Raw genomic sequence first — 15,549 nt, forward strand, 5'->3', positions numbered from 1 at the left:
GTAACAGCTCTGGCTTTTAAGATAAGTGTGAATTTCATCTTCTAACAGAGCACATTTGGTTCCATTAGTTGAGCAGTCAAAGGATGAGATCTGTCAGTCTGATTCTTTGACATCTTCACTAGGTGCTGTTGAGCTCAAGGTCTCCAGCTGGGATTTCTGTTCTGAGAACTCTGAGGATCTGGACCTGAAAAAAAGCAGAGCATTCAATGTGGTCAAAGAAATGGTGAAACCAGTGAGTGGCCTTCAATAATATAATGACCAGGGGGTGCATTTTAGGTTTGGAAGCTGTGATTAGTGTAGCTAGCTGCTGGTAATTTAAATATCCCTTCAAGAGTGTATTGTAGCCAGACTCAGCCTTGCAGAGCCACTGGAATCTTTCTGCATCTGTATCCAGCCTATCCAAAACCATCTTACCTATGGACATTGTGGATTCTCCATCACCTTGAAGTTTTCAAATTGAAATGGGATATTTTCCTAAAAGATAGCATATTGGCTTGATGCAGAGAATACTGGGTGAGGTTCTCTGGCCTGTTATGTTCTCTGGCCTTACCCAATTCAAAGCCATGAAAAACGCATCACGGATCATGAAATCTGGTCTCCCCTGTGAAATCTGATCTTTTTGTATGCTTTTACCCTATACTGCACAGCTTTCATGGGGGAGACCAGTGTTTTTCAAATTGGGAGTCCTGACCCAAAAGGGAGTTGCGGGGGGGATGGGGGTCGCAAGGTTATTTTAGGTGGTTCACAGTATTGCCACCTTTACTTCTGTGCCGCGTTCAGAGCGGGGTGGCAGGAGAGTGGCGGCTGTTGGCCAGGTGCCCAGGTCTGAAGGCAGTTCCCAGCCAGCAGCAGCACAGAAGTAAAGGTGGCAATACCATACCATGCTATCCTTACTTCTGTGCTGCTGCTGCCAGCGGCTCTGCCTTCAGAGCTGGGCTCCCAGCCAGCAGCCACCACTCTTCAGCTGCCCAGCTCTGAAGGCAGGGCCACCGCCAGCAGCAGCATGGAAGTAAGGGTAGCAGTACTGCAACCTCCCCTACAATAATCTTGCGATCCTCCCTTCCCCCAACTCCTTTTTGGGTCAGGACCCCTACAATTACAACACTGTGAAATTTCAGATTTAAATAGCTGAAATAATGAAATTTTAAAATTCTTTGACCATGAAATTGATCAAAACAGACTGTGAATTTGGTAAGGCCCTAGTTATGCAGGAGTCAGATTAGATTATCATAATGGTCCCTTCTAGCCTTAATACTTATGAATCTGTTCATTCTGTTAAGTACCTTACTCCCACAATGCAGTTTTCACCTGTGGTAGTTGATCAGGCAATCTTTTGAGCTCATCTGCATTGCTTCTGCATTGTCTAGTAGGGATGGCTACCAGGTGAGGTGAGGTGCCTTTCTCCTTCTTTCTCCCTTGCCTCAACTCTCCATGTCCTGATGTTACTTCTATGGCACACACTCTCCTTGCTGGCACGAGAAGCAGTGTACACAGATGGAGTCTGAATCTCTGTAGGGCAGCAGAAAGCACTGCCTTCAGGCCATTGCATACACCCAGATAACTAAATGAAACCACAAAAAATTTAGTTCACCTTTTCAGTCAAGTCCTCTCATGGAAGGGACTGGCTTTCTCCCTTCTGGGGTTGCCTCTAAGTTTTCATGATGAAAACTCAGAGGTCACTCTCAAATCTGGTGTGAGGTATCTGTTTCTGTCTCTTCCCCATTTCCTTCCTTGGTGGGTGTAGCACATCCCAGAGAGAGACCTTAGAATTTCCCTGTTTCCAGAGAACCCTTCTGCTGGCAGATGATCTCCTCTGCTGAGCCAGTAAGACCCAATGTTTAATTGGAATATTTGCAGTGGGTAAGTCAGGCACTCCTTCTCCTTCATTGTGGGTCTGAACCACCCCAATTAAATCTGCCAGCCCTCGTTGTCTGAAGAACTTAAGAGGCAGGGCATTGGAATGGGACTTAAGCAGTGCTTAATTTGTGCCAGGGCTGAGCCCTCGCACCTCTACGCTTTGCAGTTCAAAGCCCTGGCACCTCTGGGCTTGCCACATCAGTTATGAAAGTAAAAATATCACTTGAGCACGAGCTCCAGTACTTCTGTCATTACAAATTAAGCACTGGACTTGGGCTGTACAGTGCCACTTAGTATCCTTTCCATTAGGCATTAGGACAAGCCCCACCAGCACTGGGTTTTATCTTAATGGGGCGGTTTCTTGTCCTTGTTCAGTGCACCCACAGCACCAGCATTTAACCATCTGTCTGAGCACCAGGTCCTCTTACTCCTTTTCTTGTCTCTGCAGTGTCTGGATGTGGAGGAGCTACAGCTAGCCCGGGAGATAGCAAAACCCGAGATCCCCCCTGATGCTATTCAGGACAGAAGCCTTTATTGTCTCCCTGCACTGGACAGTAGCATGCTAGTGGGTGTCTTTGTGGAGTACATAATCTCTCCTAACCAGTTCTATATCCGGATATGTAGCAGGGAAACATCTGAGATGCTGGAGGATATGATGATTGAGATGAGGTGAGAAAGCATTGCATCAGCTTTGTGCTGTGGCCTCTTGTGCAGATTCTCCATGAGAATGTGTAAGCATGTGCTATGCTGCTGAGAGAGCAGGGCACCTAGCTTGCTGTTGTGGTTGGTACTGGCTTGGGTATGTTGGTGCAGATGTTCATGCACTCTACTCATTCATGTATGCATAGTGCTTATTCATCCCTCTATAACTGGCAGACAAGAACTATGTTTGGTGGCAGTTAAGGCTGCAGCAGAACACCCTTCATCCACCCAAATTTAAAAGCATGGAAATAAATAGTTATGGCAAAGGACTTGCGCATTCCTTTGCACCTTCATGTTGCCTACAACACTGTTGATATAGGACTCCTTAAGGCTTTCACGTCCATCTCCAACAGATACCAAAAAGCATTACTTACCCCAGCTTCATCAGACTTGCACATCTTACTGTCGTGCTTTCCATGTATTTGGGAAGGTCATTATCTAAAGGTTTTGTGTTAAAGTAAAAGCTTGTTATGATTGGGGTACTTATTGCTTTTAGGGATAGTTATGAAATGCTCTAGCATCACTACTGATGCATAACTCGTATTCTAGGAATTAATGCATGAGTAACAGCAAAGTGACCAAAGGACAGCTCCCAGAATGTGTTAAATTTCTTGCAGAAGGGGTACCAAAAAAGTAAGATAATCTTAATGAAAAATTGCCAAATAGGGTGACTTTTAAATGCTTGTGTCACCTTAGAGACTAACAAATTTATTAGTTAGTCTCTAAGGTTCCACAAGTACTCCTTTTCTTTTTGCGAATACAGACTAACACGGCTGCTACTCTGAAACCTTTTAAATGCTTATAATTCTCTCTATTCATTCTTCATTGAACCACTATGAAAAATTCAAATAGTGCTCAGTTTGGATTCTGACTTTTTTTTTTTTTTTTGCCATTTCAATGAGATTTCAACAAAATAAAGGTTGATAGCTTCTGTTAAAACTGAACTCTGTAACACAGCTCTAACTATACTTTTTACATATACTTTTTTTTTACTATGGCTGTGCGAGCAACCTGGAAAAGTGGGATCACTGGCCCCTTTAACTCTCCAGCCTGGGCTCGTTCTCTCAATGCTTTGCCAGTGACAAGCAGCAAACCCCTCCAGGTACTGTTATCCCTCAGCCGTCAGCATGCAGAGACACACCCAGCTAAGTGGTGTGAAGAACATTCATGCAACTCATAAACTATACACAGGGAAATGCCAGCAAATCTCCCAAGTCCCCAGCCTTGCACCCCAGATATATACTGGCTTGCACGGCTCAAGGCCTTCTCTTGAACAGTGCAAGCTCAGTAATTAGTTCGCCACTTCATCATGGAAAGGAAAGTAGATACGCACCAGCCTTTGTAATCTGAGTAGATTCCCCAAGCACTTTGGACAGACTCACTAGTAAGGATAAAACCATTAAAATAAGTTTATTAACTACAGAAAGATTTTTTTTTTTAAGTGATTTTAAGTAGGGCTAAGTTTTGTCAGAGATATTTAGTAAAAATTATGGACAGGCCACAGGTAATAAAAATTCATGGAAGTCCATGACATGTTGGATATTTTTAGTAAAAATCACGGATAAAATGGGGAGTGAGAAGAATCCAGCACCCACAACGGCTGGGCAGCTGCGGGAACCAATCGCCACCTTGGTGGCTAGGCAGCTGTGAGGTGCTCTGTCTGCCTCCCTCAGCTGGGCTGCTGTTGGGGGGCTCCTGCCACCCGCCGTGGCTGGGCTGCTGTGGGGTCCCCCTGCCCTCCCCCATTATAACTGGGCAGCTGTGGGGAGCCCAGCTGCCCGTGGGGAGTTGGAGCTCTGGGGGACCCCTGCTGCCCAGCGGCTAGGAGCTGCTTTGGGGGCCTCTGCCTGCAGGAAGTGATAGCTGTGGGGCTGCCTGCTGACAGTAGTCCAGCCCTGGGGCAGAAAATGTCAGAGGTCTCTGGAAGTCATGGATTCTGTGATAAAATCATAGCCCTAATTATAAGTGGTAGGCATAAAGATCAGAGATAGTTACCTTAAGAAAACAAAAAGTAAACGCATATTCTAAATCCTAAACTTTTAGACTAAGCAAGAATTGAAGCAGTCTTGCTCATCTCACTGGACATTATAGGCAGGTTACAGTTCTTAATTCTCAAGCACAATTTCCTTCCCAGCCTGAGACTAATCTCCTCAGTTCCAAGTCTTTCTCTTCTTGCTCTTCGGTGTAGATGAGGGACGAGAGATGGTCTGATGATGCCACTGTCCCTTATTTTATACTCTATGTCCCTGGAAAGATATTGGCCCAGGCATGTCCTGCTGGGCCATGCTGATTCAGAGTTGAGCAATCCCGATTGTGTGGTGCTTGCGCAGCTGTCTCTTACAGAACTGTAAATCTCTTGTTTACAATTCCCCTGCTGATTAGGGTCATTTAATGCCCATCTGGGTGTGGGTCACCACCCCTATTGTCACTGGAAAATTAGCAGTGGGTGTATCCCAAACTCATTACACCTTTCAGTAACAACCATATAGCAAAATCTTATAACTTCATACATAATGATATACATATTTTGACAGAACAGTGAGTTTCAGCAGATCATGACCTTTCATATGATACCTTGCAAGACACGCTCTGTATGAAATACCACAACCATATACCATTGATAAATATGGGGATTGCTGGGTGCTACTTTGAAGTGCAGTGTGTCACAACTGCACCTACTGTATTTGCTGGAAGGCGAGTAAAATCCCTGTGTGTGCTTTTATACTCGTAGTCTTTGAATTTGGCTGTGTGTTCACGTAAATGTTTAAAGTACATGTGTACTCTACCCATGTGGTGTAAGAGCATGATATGGAAGGGTCACCTTCACTGTTAAGGAAGATCTTCCTCTGCATTGCCTTTCCTAGATCTTATGTTAACTCTGAACACTGTTCTTTGCCCTGATGTTTTACCATAAGACTCCTTGAAAGTTCATATTAAAGGAAAACAAGAAAGCAATGCTGTACTGAAGCACTTATGCAGTTTTCTGTACTACTTCCTGCTGGGCATGACCTTTTTCTGTGGTGTCTTGCAGACGATGCTATTCAAATAAAAATGTTTCTGACCGTTATGTCATGCCGGAGGTCTTGGTCCAGCCTGGCCATCTTTGCTGTGTTAGGATTTCGGAGGACAAATGGTGGTACCGAGTCATCATCCACCAGGTGCTCAGCGAACAAGAGGTGGAGGTGTTCTTCCCAGACTTTGGAAATCTGCGGACTGTCCAGAAGTCTTGCCTGAGATTCCTCAAGTAAGATAATTGTGGTATTCTGGCTAAGGATATTTTAGCTAAGTGCTGCCAAATCTTACCTTCTCTCCTGCAGCTTGCCCCACCTTCACTCTCTTTGGGGAAAGCTGCATAAACACTGTCAATAGATTTCACAGTGTTTTCTAGACATATTTGGAGTTGTCATTTATTCTGGGATGAACCTAAAGCATCAGTTGTCCTTATCTTGAGTTGGTTGGAGTGGAGGGAAGAGAGCTTTTTTCATCTCCCTCCTTTCCCAGCCTCCACACTGTTTAGTCTGTTCTCCTGTCTCATCTGCCTCTCTACATGGGGGCTTTGACACTGATTGGACCAAAAGTCATAACCATCGGACTTTGTTTAATGAGTTGCAGGAGTGAGATACATTTGGCATGGGACAGTGTGTGGGAACTGGCACTGCTGTTTGTGCTGTACCCATTCTTTGGATGCAGGATGTTGGTTGCCAGGGCTGTTCATCGGACGTCTTTCACAAGCATAAAATATTAATTTAAAAAAATACAACTATGAGGTGGCTGTTAGAATTGAAGATCAAGAGGTTATATGGCTCATGGAAACTTGTACCATCCATATTTTTAACTCTTGGTGTGTGATGAAATGATGGATTTGATTCCTGTTGCAGGTGCTGCTATTCAAAACTTCCTGCCCAAGCTATCCCTTGTTCCTTGGCATGGGTGAAACCCATAGAGGTATGTCTCCACAGACAGTTTTTCACCTATGTATATATAATGGGACTGTGCAGTAGACATTGGCCTCTTGCCTACTTGAAATAAACGGAGTAATATTGATGTTGACATTCTCTGGGCCTGATCTGATTCCCACCAAAGTTCATGGGAGTTTTGCTGTTGTCTGTCAACCTATCATTGTTCCCTTTCTGAATATTCATAACATGCTGGTTTGCATTCTGTCTACAAATGGACAGCTCCTGTAGAGGTATTCATTATGCCAATGAATAAGCTTTCTCCTCTGCCCTGAGTGCTCTGTGACCCTTGTGGAGCCTTGGAAAATCCAGCCCAGTTTTCTCTGCTTTAAATATTTGCTTTACTTGAGTGACCCATGTTAGTCAAAACTTCCTTCACAAGGGGGGACTGGACAGGACCCTCTTCAGAGTCAGCCCATCACCCCTTATAGCAGGATCCTTGATTTCTTTTCCACTCTAACTTCAAAATAGATGAATAAATTTTCATAGACTTTCTCAGAACAAAAAAATCTGTCTGGGGTGAGAAGTATGTGAAAGAACTCCAAAGGGAGGAAAGGCTTTCTACCAATAATACATTTTGGGTTCTTTTTATTTCCTTCACATTCTAAGCATTTAGGTTCACATTTTCAAGGTTTTCTTCAGAACCATAAGGGCTAGAAACTTTTTTTATAAATGAAAGCTGAAATTCTCCTTTAATCACGTGACTTCAGGAGCTGAGGCTTGCAGCAAATCACCATGTATTGGAAGACTCCTGATAAAACTTCAGGAGCTGGCCACACAGTTTGTCAGTCATTGGAAAAATAAGAGCTTAGAGTGCACTTCGCTTCCCAGTAATAACTCCAACTCTGCAGCCTTTTTTACGTTTTGAGTAGTTAAACTTAATTGAGTGTTGGTAATCTTGTCGGGTTCAGTTTGGTGCATTTTGCCTGTCTGGTGCACCCTTATTACACTTACTTCAGCTAAGCCTTGCCCGGTTGTGCCTCTGAATCTAACTTGCCTTCACCCTTTGCGTCCACACCAAACTTTCTAGGAATGAGAATAAGCATCATATGGCTGCCAATATGCTATTTTGTAGTAACCTGTTTATCCCCCTTTCTTCAAGGGGCGTTGGACTACCAATGCCATTCTACAGTTCTGGAAGCTGTGTAACCTGAAGCCACTGGTGGGAGTGGTGGATGAATATGTGAATGGTATTCTTCACCTCTTCCTGTGTGACACTACCTCTGATGAAGATGTCTACATCCATCAGGTCTTGAGAGCAGAGGGCCATGCTATCATTTGCAGAGAAAATATTCCCTCCAAGGTGAAGAAGGGCAGAGGTGGCGAGTTTGAGCAAGACTGTTCATGGAAAGGGCTTTAATTGGTGGGAATTTGGATTATGTAACATGGAAAATTTACTCTTAACAAAAGAAATGCAGTAGGAACTTCCAGTGCACCTTAAAATTTCACTCATCCCAGGGAGAAGAGTCCATTGGTGCAGTATACTAATACAATAGTCCTTCATCTCATAAAGCTTAAGTTCACATTTATCTTTAGAAACAGGTTTTCACAGCCTGAGCACAAGTAGACATTTAAACTTCATCACCTAACCACCACTGTGTAATGCTGCAAGGTTCATGTGCGCTTTCATCTCTGCTGTGCTGTTCAGAAAGCTGCCATGGCTCCATCAATGTTGGAGAGGATTCTTTTGGTAACATTTGCTGACACGGGTTTAGGAGATTCTTAATGTGGATATTATCATTTATTGTTTATTCAAGTAGTGTTGGTAGGGACCTTATATAAATATGGAAAAGAAGTTTGAGAACTGTAGACATTCTCAATAGCAGCCCAGAACTGGGATAGCAGTGAAGAGCCTGTGTTACAGGGCAGGATTAAGGTACACAGATGCAACTGCCTATAGGATACTTGCCTTTTCTATTCCTGGCTCTTGCCAGTTCTGTCAGTCCATTATTTTTAACAGCACAGGATTCGCTCAGAAAATGAACTAAAACATTCAGTTCTATCTCTTTGAAATCGATGAGGTTTTACTGTCTAGTTTCAAGTCTGCTTGGAAGTCTTCTGCTTTTGTGTTTATTTTTGTTAATGAAAGAACTCAAACTGTTACGCAGTTTTGGTACTTCTGCTCTGGAAATCTCAATCTCAGGTGATTAGTTGTAATTAGCTTATTTGTTTGAAGCACAAGGTGAATTACAAGAGGTAAATCTCCAACCTTGTCTGCACTGACCACAGAAACCCAGTTACAGCATACTGAGTTTAGGTATAAAGATGCTAGTGTGATTTATCTTTTTTCCTGGTAAGTGTACAGTGGGTTATACTACATTTCCATACTAAATGGATTATGCTCCAGCACCAGATTATAGTTTAGAAAGGGGCCTAGGCTGTTAAACAATGCTGTAAAAATGTATAATTTAATATAACTAAGAATGGCCAACACTGTGATTTGAAAGTGAGAGTCAGCACTATTTTACGAAGAACTATAAACAAAATCCCACGGTTTCAAATGTCCGTAACAGGCAAAACCCAGGGGCCTTGTGTCCTTTGCTTTAATCCGTAGGCTGAACAGTAAATCTTGTGGCAAGAAGTCTTGCCGTTTTGGCATGTGCTATGTCCAGGTATCATTTGATGAGTAGTTTTGTCACTGTGGAAAACCATTTTAACTTTTGCAACAAGGCAGACTCTGCGAGCATCCAGATGGCTCCCAACCTAACTCCCACTCAGTTGGGTAGCAGGTTGCTGCAGTTTGAAAACCATTTCAAAATCTTGCTCTAGTTTTTTTTCTTCTTTTTCTGTTAATTACAACACACTTTATTGACTTTACTATACTGTTTATTTTTAACAGGGGTTCATAGAACTGAACCCCTCAGTCTTGTACCTGCAGCCCAGTCCGAAGCAGGAGAATGATGGATCGTCAGGGCCAGACCTTCCCTTACAGGAACAGGAATCTTTCTGTGATGCCAGCAGGGCAGCAAATCCAGAGCTGAATGAGAGCGAACCATATGCCCAGGTGGGAGGTTTTTAGCTCTTCTGTGTCTAATACAAGATTAAAAACAGCTGTTGTGTTGGGAGATTCCGGTGGGTTGGTACACTGTTTTAACCCTGTTAAAAAAGCAAACAGGTGCCATAAGAATAAAAATGTTTCAGATGGGACACAAATATATCTCCTCATGCTTGCCCTCATCTTTTATTTTCCTGCCTGCTTGTCTGGTCTCTTGACATCTCTTGGGTACTCCCTAAACTTCTAGGTATAGAGTCCTCTTTGCTCTGAGACTCCTGTTCTACTTTTTGAACTCAGACCTTTACTTGGCTCTTGAGTTCAGATATTGTATCTTGGAATCAGCCTTGAATTCAGACTTTTCCCTTTCTCATCTCCTGTGTCTTTACTTGCTTTCCTCTTATCTGTTCATGTGCAGTTGCAGTGGAGCAGCATGAATTGCATGTTTGGGTGTGTAGCATTCAGTCATCAGAGAAGCACACCCTAAGCCACCTAATAAACACCCTGGCATGGCTTATTGCTATTAAAATTTGGCTTGTTCATCCTAAATTTAGCTTATTAAAAAACCCCATGAAAAACAGTTTTGGGGCATGGGGAGGAGTTGGTCTTACATAACTGTTGTTCCACTCCAAAAAGCAAAACAAACAAAAAAAAAAACCCACATCATAATATTTAGCTCTTATATAGCACTTTTCATTATTTGATCTCCAGGTACTTTACAAAAAAAAGCATTGTTGTCCCATTTTGCAAAGGGGGAACTGAGGCACAGAGGGCTAGCGACTTGTCTGTCACCCAGCAGGCCAGAGGCAGAGTCAGGATAGAACCAGTGTCCTGAACCCCAGTCCAGGACTCTCAATCCACTAGGCCACACAGTGGTGAAATATTTATTAACCAATTTTGTCTGCTCTTTTCTTATTTCTTTCTTACAGGCTTTTCTGTGGCACACTTTATCAGGGCATCTGAGCACCTTTTGAGTAGATCATAGAATTGTAGGACTGGAAGGGACCTCAAGAGGTCATCTAGTCCAGTCCCCTGCACTCATGGCAGAACTAAGTATTATCTAGACCAGCGGTTCTCAAACTTTAGCAACCCAAGGACCCCCATTTTGATTTAAAATTTTTTGCAGACCCCCAAGGCCCAACCCCACCCCGTCTTTTCCCACCCCCGCTCCACTCCTGCCCCTCCTCTTCCCACCTCCTCCCCCGAGCATGCCCCATCCCTACTCCTCCCCCTTCCTCCTAGCTCCTTCTGCACACCGGGGAACAGCTGTTCTCTGGTGTGCTGGAGAAACTGGGAGGGCGGGAGAGGAGTTGATCAGCGGGGCTGGCAGCCCTGGACATGATTCCGTCCCCTCCCACGAGAGCACTCTGCTCCTGGGAGGGTCGGGCAGGAGTTGATCAGCAGGGCCTGTGGACCCCATTCCGTGGACCCTAGTTTGAGAAATGCTGATCTAGACCATACCTGACAGGTAATTGTCTAACCTGCTCTTAAAAAATCTCCAGTGATGGGATATTCCATAATCTCCCTAAGCAATTTATTCCAGTGCTTAACTACCCTGACAGGAAGTTTTTCCTAGTGTCTAAACCACCCTTGCTGCAATTTAAGTCTGTTGCATCTTGTTCTATCCTCTGAGGTTAAGGAGAACAATTTTTCTCCCTCCTTATAACAACCTTTTATGTACCTAAAAACTGTTATCATGTCCCCTCTGTCTTCTCTTCTCCAGACTAAACAAACCCAATTTTTTCAATTTTCCCTCAGAGGTCATGTTTTCTTGACCTTTAATCATTTTTGTTGCTCTTCTCTGGACTTTCTCTAATTTGTCCACATCCTTCCTGAAATGTGGTGCCCAGATATTGCATTGTTCCTTGACCTGAGTATTATAGGAACCATTTTTTATATCTCTCTTAATATAACTAATTTTAAAACTAGTGTAACAAATCTAAAATCTAAGTGTCCTATTTTAAACACAGTGCACAGTGCCTAGCACAATGATCCCCCCATCTTTATTCGGGCCTATAGGTATTACCATAAGACAAATAACAAATGATGATGCTTTGCTCTCAAGCAGAATGAGAGCAGTGTGTCTGCATTTGGAATCTTTTAGCTAATTACCTTGCACAATATAAATATCGTATATGTACTGTACAGAATTGTACCTTACTACTTTTGCTCATGCTCTTTTGAAATAATATATGTTACGGATGAGTCCTTGGTTCATAGGGTGGATGTCTCTATATATTTATGTACAGTAACTTATGTCAAATACAATACATCTTTTAAAATCAGAATAAAAAAAACAAACAAGCATGTACAGATGAGTTGAAATAAAGTTGCTGTTCTCTTTCTAGAGATCTCAAGTTGACGAGAAGGATGCGATGTGCTTAGAACCTGAAGGAAGAGTACAAGAACATGCCTGCTCTGTGAATTCTTCTCTCACTTCATGGGACTCGCAAGGCAAAGACTACAAAAATTACCAGGAAAGTCCAAACGGAGAGCCCAGAAAGCCAGAACTGGAAATGCAGGTGAGGTTGGCGTTTTTTCCAATACTGAATAACTTAATTGAGGTTGAGACGAGAAACTGTCCCTTTATCAGCTTGCTGCTGACGGTAGGATTAGGGCAATTCCACAAAGCATTTGGCGATATGTATACATGCAATAAAGAGTAAGGAAGAATAGGACATAGAAAGGAGCTCCCCGGAGGAATCAAGTGTTGGTGACAATTTAAAACTGCTGTAATAAAACTGCAAACTTTAAATGTTGTTCAAGAGATGTTTGCAAAGGTTGTTAACCTTTATACTATAGGTGGCGAGGTATTAGGATAGGAACAGTTTTGGCAATGAAATTTTGCAAGTTTCTGGATGACAATATGAACTAGTGTTAGTGGAGAAGAATACTCTTAAGCGAGTAAGTGTTAATTTACTAGCATACATTTTTGTTTATATGCAAGCAAAAGAAAACAGTGGAATTGACTCTCCCAAGAAACCAGATTCTGTACATCAGAGTATTCCTCTCATCCACAGAAAAGAGCAAATGGTACACATGCTGGAACTCCGTATCTTAAGACAAAGAATGCAATTGTGGCAGTGCTGCTAGTGTGTACTGTATTAAAAGCTTCCAGACTTAGACATGCAATGACTTCTCTGTCCATTTTAAAATACAGTAGATTCCATTTTACTGGGAACTGAGTGGTTGCTAATAAAAGTTGCCATTTATCTGAAGGTTGCTAGTAAGCAGAAGGAAGACGTGCGGGGCTGCAGCCAGGGAAGGATGCACTTGGACGTGCTGAGCACCCTGGCCTGGCACCGGGGGCCCAGGCTCAGCATGTCCCAGTGTATTCTTCCTGGCTGCACAAGTCTTCCTTCCGCTTACTAGCAACCTTCAGATAAATGGCAACTGTGGAAAGCCTTGCATCCAGACTGCAGTGGCCCTCCCAGCTGCTGCCCTGTATGCAGCCTCCTCTCCCAGCCACAGGCAGGCTTGTGGGTCTGTAGCCAGGGAAGGCATGTCAAAAAATTGCCATAAGTTACATGCCTGTTGCCAAAATCCAAATCTCATTAACTTTAAAGTCAGTGGGATGGGATTGGTTCCTAGCCATATGTTCCTATTAACTGGAAGTTGTTAAAATGAGGATTGCTATTAAGCGGTATCCACTAACTATCAAACCTCACTGAACCTCTTCTGAGGTTAAATAAGAGGGGGCTGCAGGTATTTAGAAAATGGAAAGATGGACAAGGCTAAGGAGAGATGAATTCCATTCTCTGCTCTTTATTGAATGGCTTCTGGATTCTTCATAGTCTCATAGAATATCAACTTGAGTTAGTTGCTTTTTTTAAAGGAAAGTCCTCATCTGGAGATGCCACACCTAGAGCTGGTGTCTGTGATCTCAGACATCTGGGATGAAAATTGGTTGCCTCTGCAAACCTTAAAGAAGCAGACTGGTATTGGCCATGACACCTTGCAGTTGGATACTGTGGTATCTTCCAGCCAGACCTCCAGCCATGAAGGAAGAAATCGGAGCCTGCAAAGCAAAGAGCAGCTGCAACAGGTTACTTGTAATCTTTCGGGGAGGGAGGGAAATGGACAAATGCCCTATGGTGACATCCTAAAGGGAATTAAACATCTTGTGCATAATGCACAGTAGGCTGCATATGCTGATTTAATGGGGAAACCTGGCCAGTATCCTAAAGCGGAAGTGTGTATGAAGGGATACTCCATTTTGTCCAGATCTGTGATTTCAGGGCTCCTTTCTTGCTGGCCTCCTACACCAAAACAATTTCAAGTTTTTTGTGCGCCTGAAAAGTTTTTTGTTTGGAAATAGAATGAGAGGTTTGGGTCCACTCTCAATTGAGGATTATATAATTGATCCTTTAATGCTATTTCTCTCTTGGTTGCAATTTTTGCCAGGTTTTCCATATGTTTCTGCCTTTCTCGCTTTCTCTCTTCTCCACACCCACTATACTGGGTGTCTTAGGTAAGACATTTTGCTGCTGCTGAAGAGACTTGGGATGATGTGTGGCCATTTTTGGATCATGTGAACATGGCAAGGACAGCAGTTGAAAAGTCAAAATACCCAATCCAGGAGACACTGGAACTGGGAGAAGTCCCAGAGCCCACTGGGGAATTGAAGGTAAGCACACATTTTCTGGCCCGGTATAGTGGCATATTTTGTTTTTAAATTATTTTAATATTCCTGGAAATATTTTTGTTGGTCTTTATTAAATTGAAATTTTAGTCCAAATGAGGCACAACTGTTTTAAGATAATCTACCTACCTCTGCATCTAGGTTCTTAAATTGGTGCCCACCACCAGTTTGTCTGAGTGCCTCCCAAATTAATCCAATTATAGCAAGTAACGTGAAACAAAATGTAATGTCTCATCCTAATTCAGTGCCTTTGTATCAGAGAACCATCCCATGCTTGGTATGATTGGCAGTCTCTGCTAATAGACTGTGTGATCTACAGGAGTGGGTTGAATGGTTCCAGGTAAATCTAGATTCTCCTACAGAACTCTGTGGGGAAGCGTACATATGTCCTGTCTGCGCTACGTCTCTCTAGTCAGCAGTGTTGACCCTTCCTTTGCATGTATGCTAGTGATGATGGATGATGATGATCGTAGAATCATAGAATATTGGGGTTGGAAGGGACCTCAGGAGATCTTATAGTCCAACCTCCTGCTCAAAGCAGGACCAAACCCCAACTAAATCATCCCAGCCAAGGCTTTGTCAAGCCTGACCTTAAAAACTTCTAAAGAAGGAGATTCCACCACCTCCCTAGGTAACACATTCCAGTGTTGCACCACTCTCCTAATGAAAAAGTTTTTCCTAATATCCAACCTAAACCTCCCCCACTGCAACTTGAGACCATTACTCCTCATTCTGTCATCTGCTACCACTGAGAACAGTCTAGATCCATCCTCTTTGGAACCCCCTTTCAGGTAATTGAAAGCAGCTATCAAATCCCCCCTCATTCTTCTTTTCCGCAGACTAAACAATCCCAGTTCCTTCATAAGTCATGTGTTTCAGTCCCCTAATCATTTTTGTTGCCCTCCGCTGGACGTTTTCCAATTTTTCCACATCCTCCTTGTAGTGTAGGGCCCAAAACTGGACACAGTACTCCAGATGAGGCCTCACCAATGTCGAATAGAGGGGAACGATCATGTCCCTCGATCTGCTGGCAATGCCCCTACTTATACAGCCCAAAATTCCATTGGCCTTCTTGGCAACAAGGGCACATTGTTGACTCATGTCCAGCTTCTCGTCCACTGTAACGCCTAGGTCCTTTTCTGCAGAACTGCTGCCTAGCCGTTTGGTCCCTAGTCTGTAGTGGTGTATGGGATTCTTCCATCCTAAGTGCAGGACTCTGCACTTGTCCTTGTTGAATCTCATCAGATTTCTTTTGGCCCAATCCTCTAATTTGACCCTCTGTATCCTATCCCTACTCTCCAGCGTATCTACCTCTCCTCCCAGTTTAGTGTCATCTGCATGATAAAGGGTAAGAGGGCAAGAAAAGAACCCAGAAAAGAATCTTTATACTATATAAATGT

The 15,549-nt window shown here is 43.2% G+C and overlaps 1 protein-coding gene across 7 annotated transcripts in view; it reads left to right on the top strand.

Annotated features, from left to right (window-relative positions):
• Positions 1-15,549, top strand: part of TDRD5 (tudor domain containing 5) — a 39,512-nt gene that overhangs the window by 20,225 nt on the left and 3,738 nt on the right. For 4 of the 7 annotated variants that reach the window (XM_038413967.2, XM_043491372.1, XM_043491371.1 and 1 more), the window contains 9 exons: positions 123-232; positions 2,306-2,526; positions 5,591-5,803; positions 6,438-6,504; positions 7,618-7,818; positions 9,355-9,519; positions 11,856-12,029; positions 13,343-13,552; positions 13,979-14,134. In XM_038413967.2, the coding sequence (XP_038269895.1) occupies positions 123-232; positions 2,306-2,526; positions 5,591-5,803; positions 6,438-6,504; positions 7,618-7,818; positions 9,355-9,519; positions 11,856-12,029; positions 13,343-13,552; positions 13,979-14,134 (1,517 nt within the window). The remainder of the gene's footprint in view (positions 1-122; positions 233-2,305; positions 2,527-5,590; positions 5,804-6,437; positions 6,505-7,617; positions 7,819-9,354; positions 9,520-11,855; positions 12,030-13,342; positions 13,553-13,978; positions 14,135-15,549) is intronic. The other 3 variants (XM_038413971.2, XM_043491373.1, XM_038413975.2) reach the window with 1 other exon arrangement.

Source organism: Dermochelys coriacea, chromosome 8, assembly GCF_009764565.3.
Source record: "Dermochelys coriacea isolate rDerCor1 chromosome 8, rDerCor1.pri.v4, whole genome shotgun sequence".
Lineage (NCBI taxonomy): Eukaryota > Metazoa > Chordata > Testudines > Dermochelyidae > Dermochelys > Dermochelys coriacea.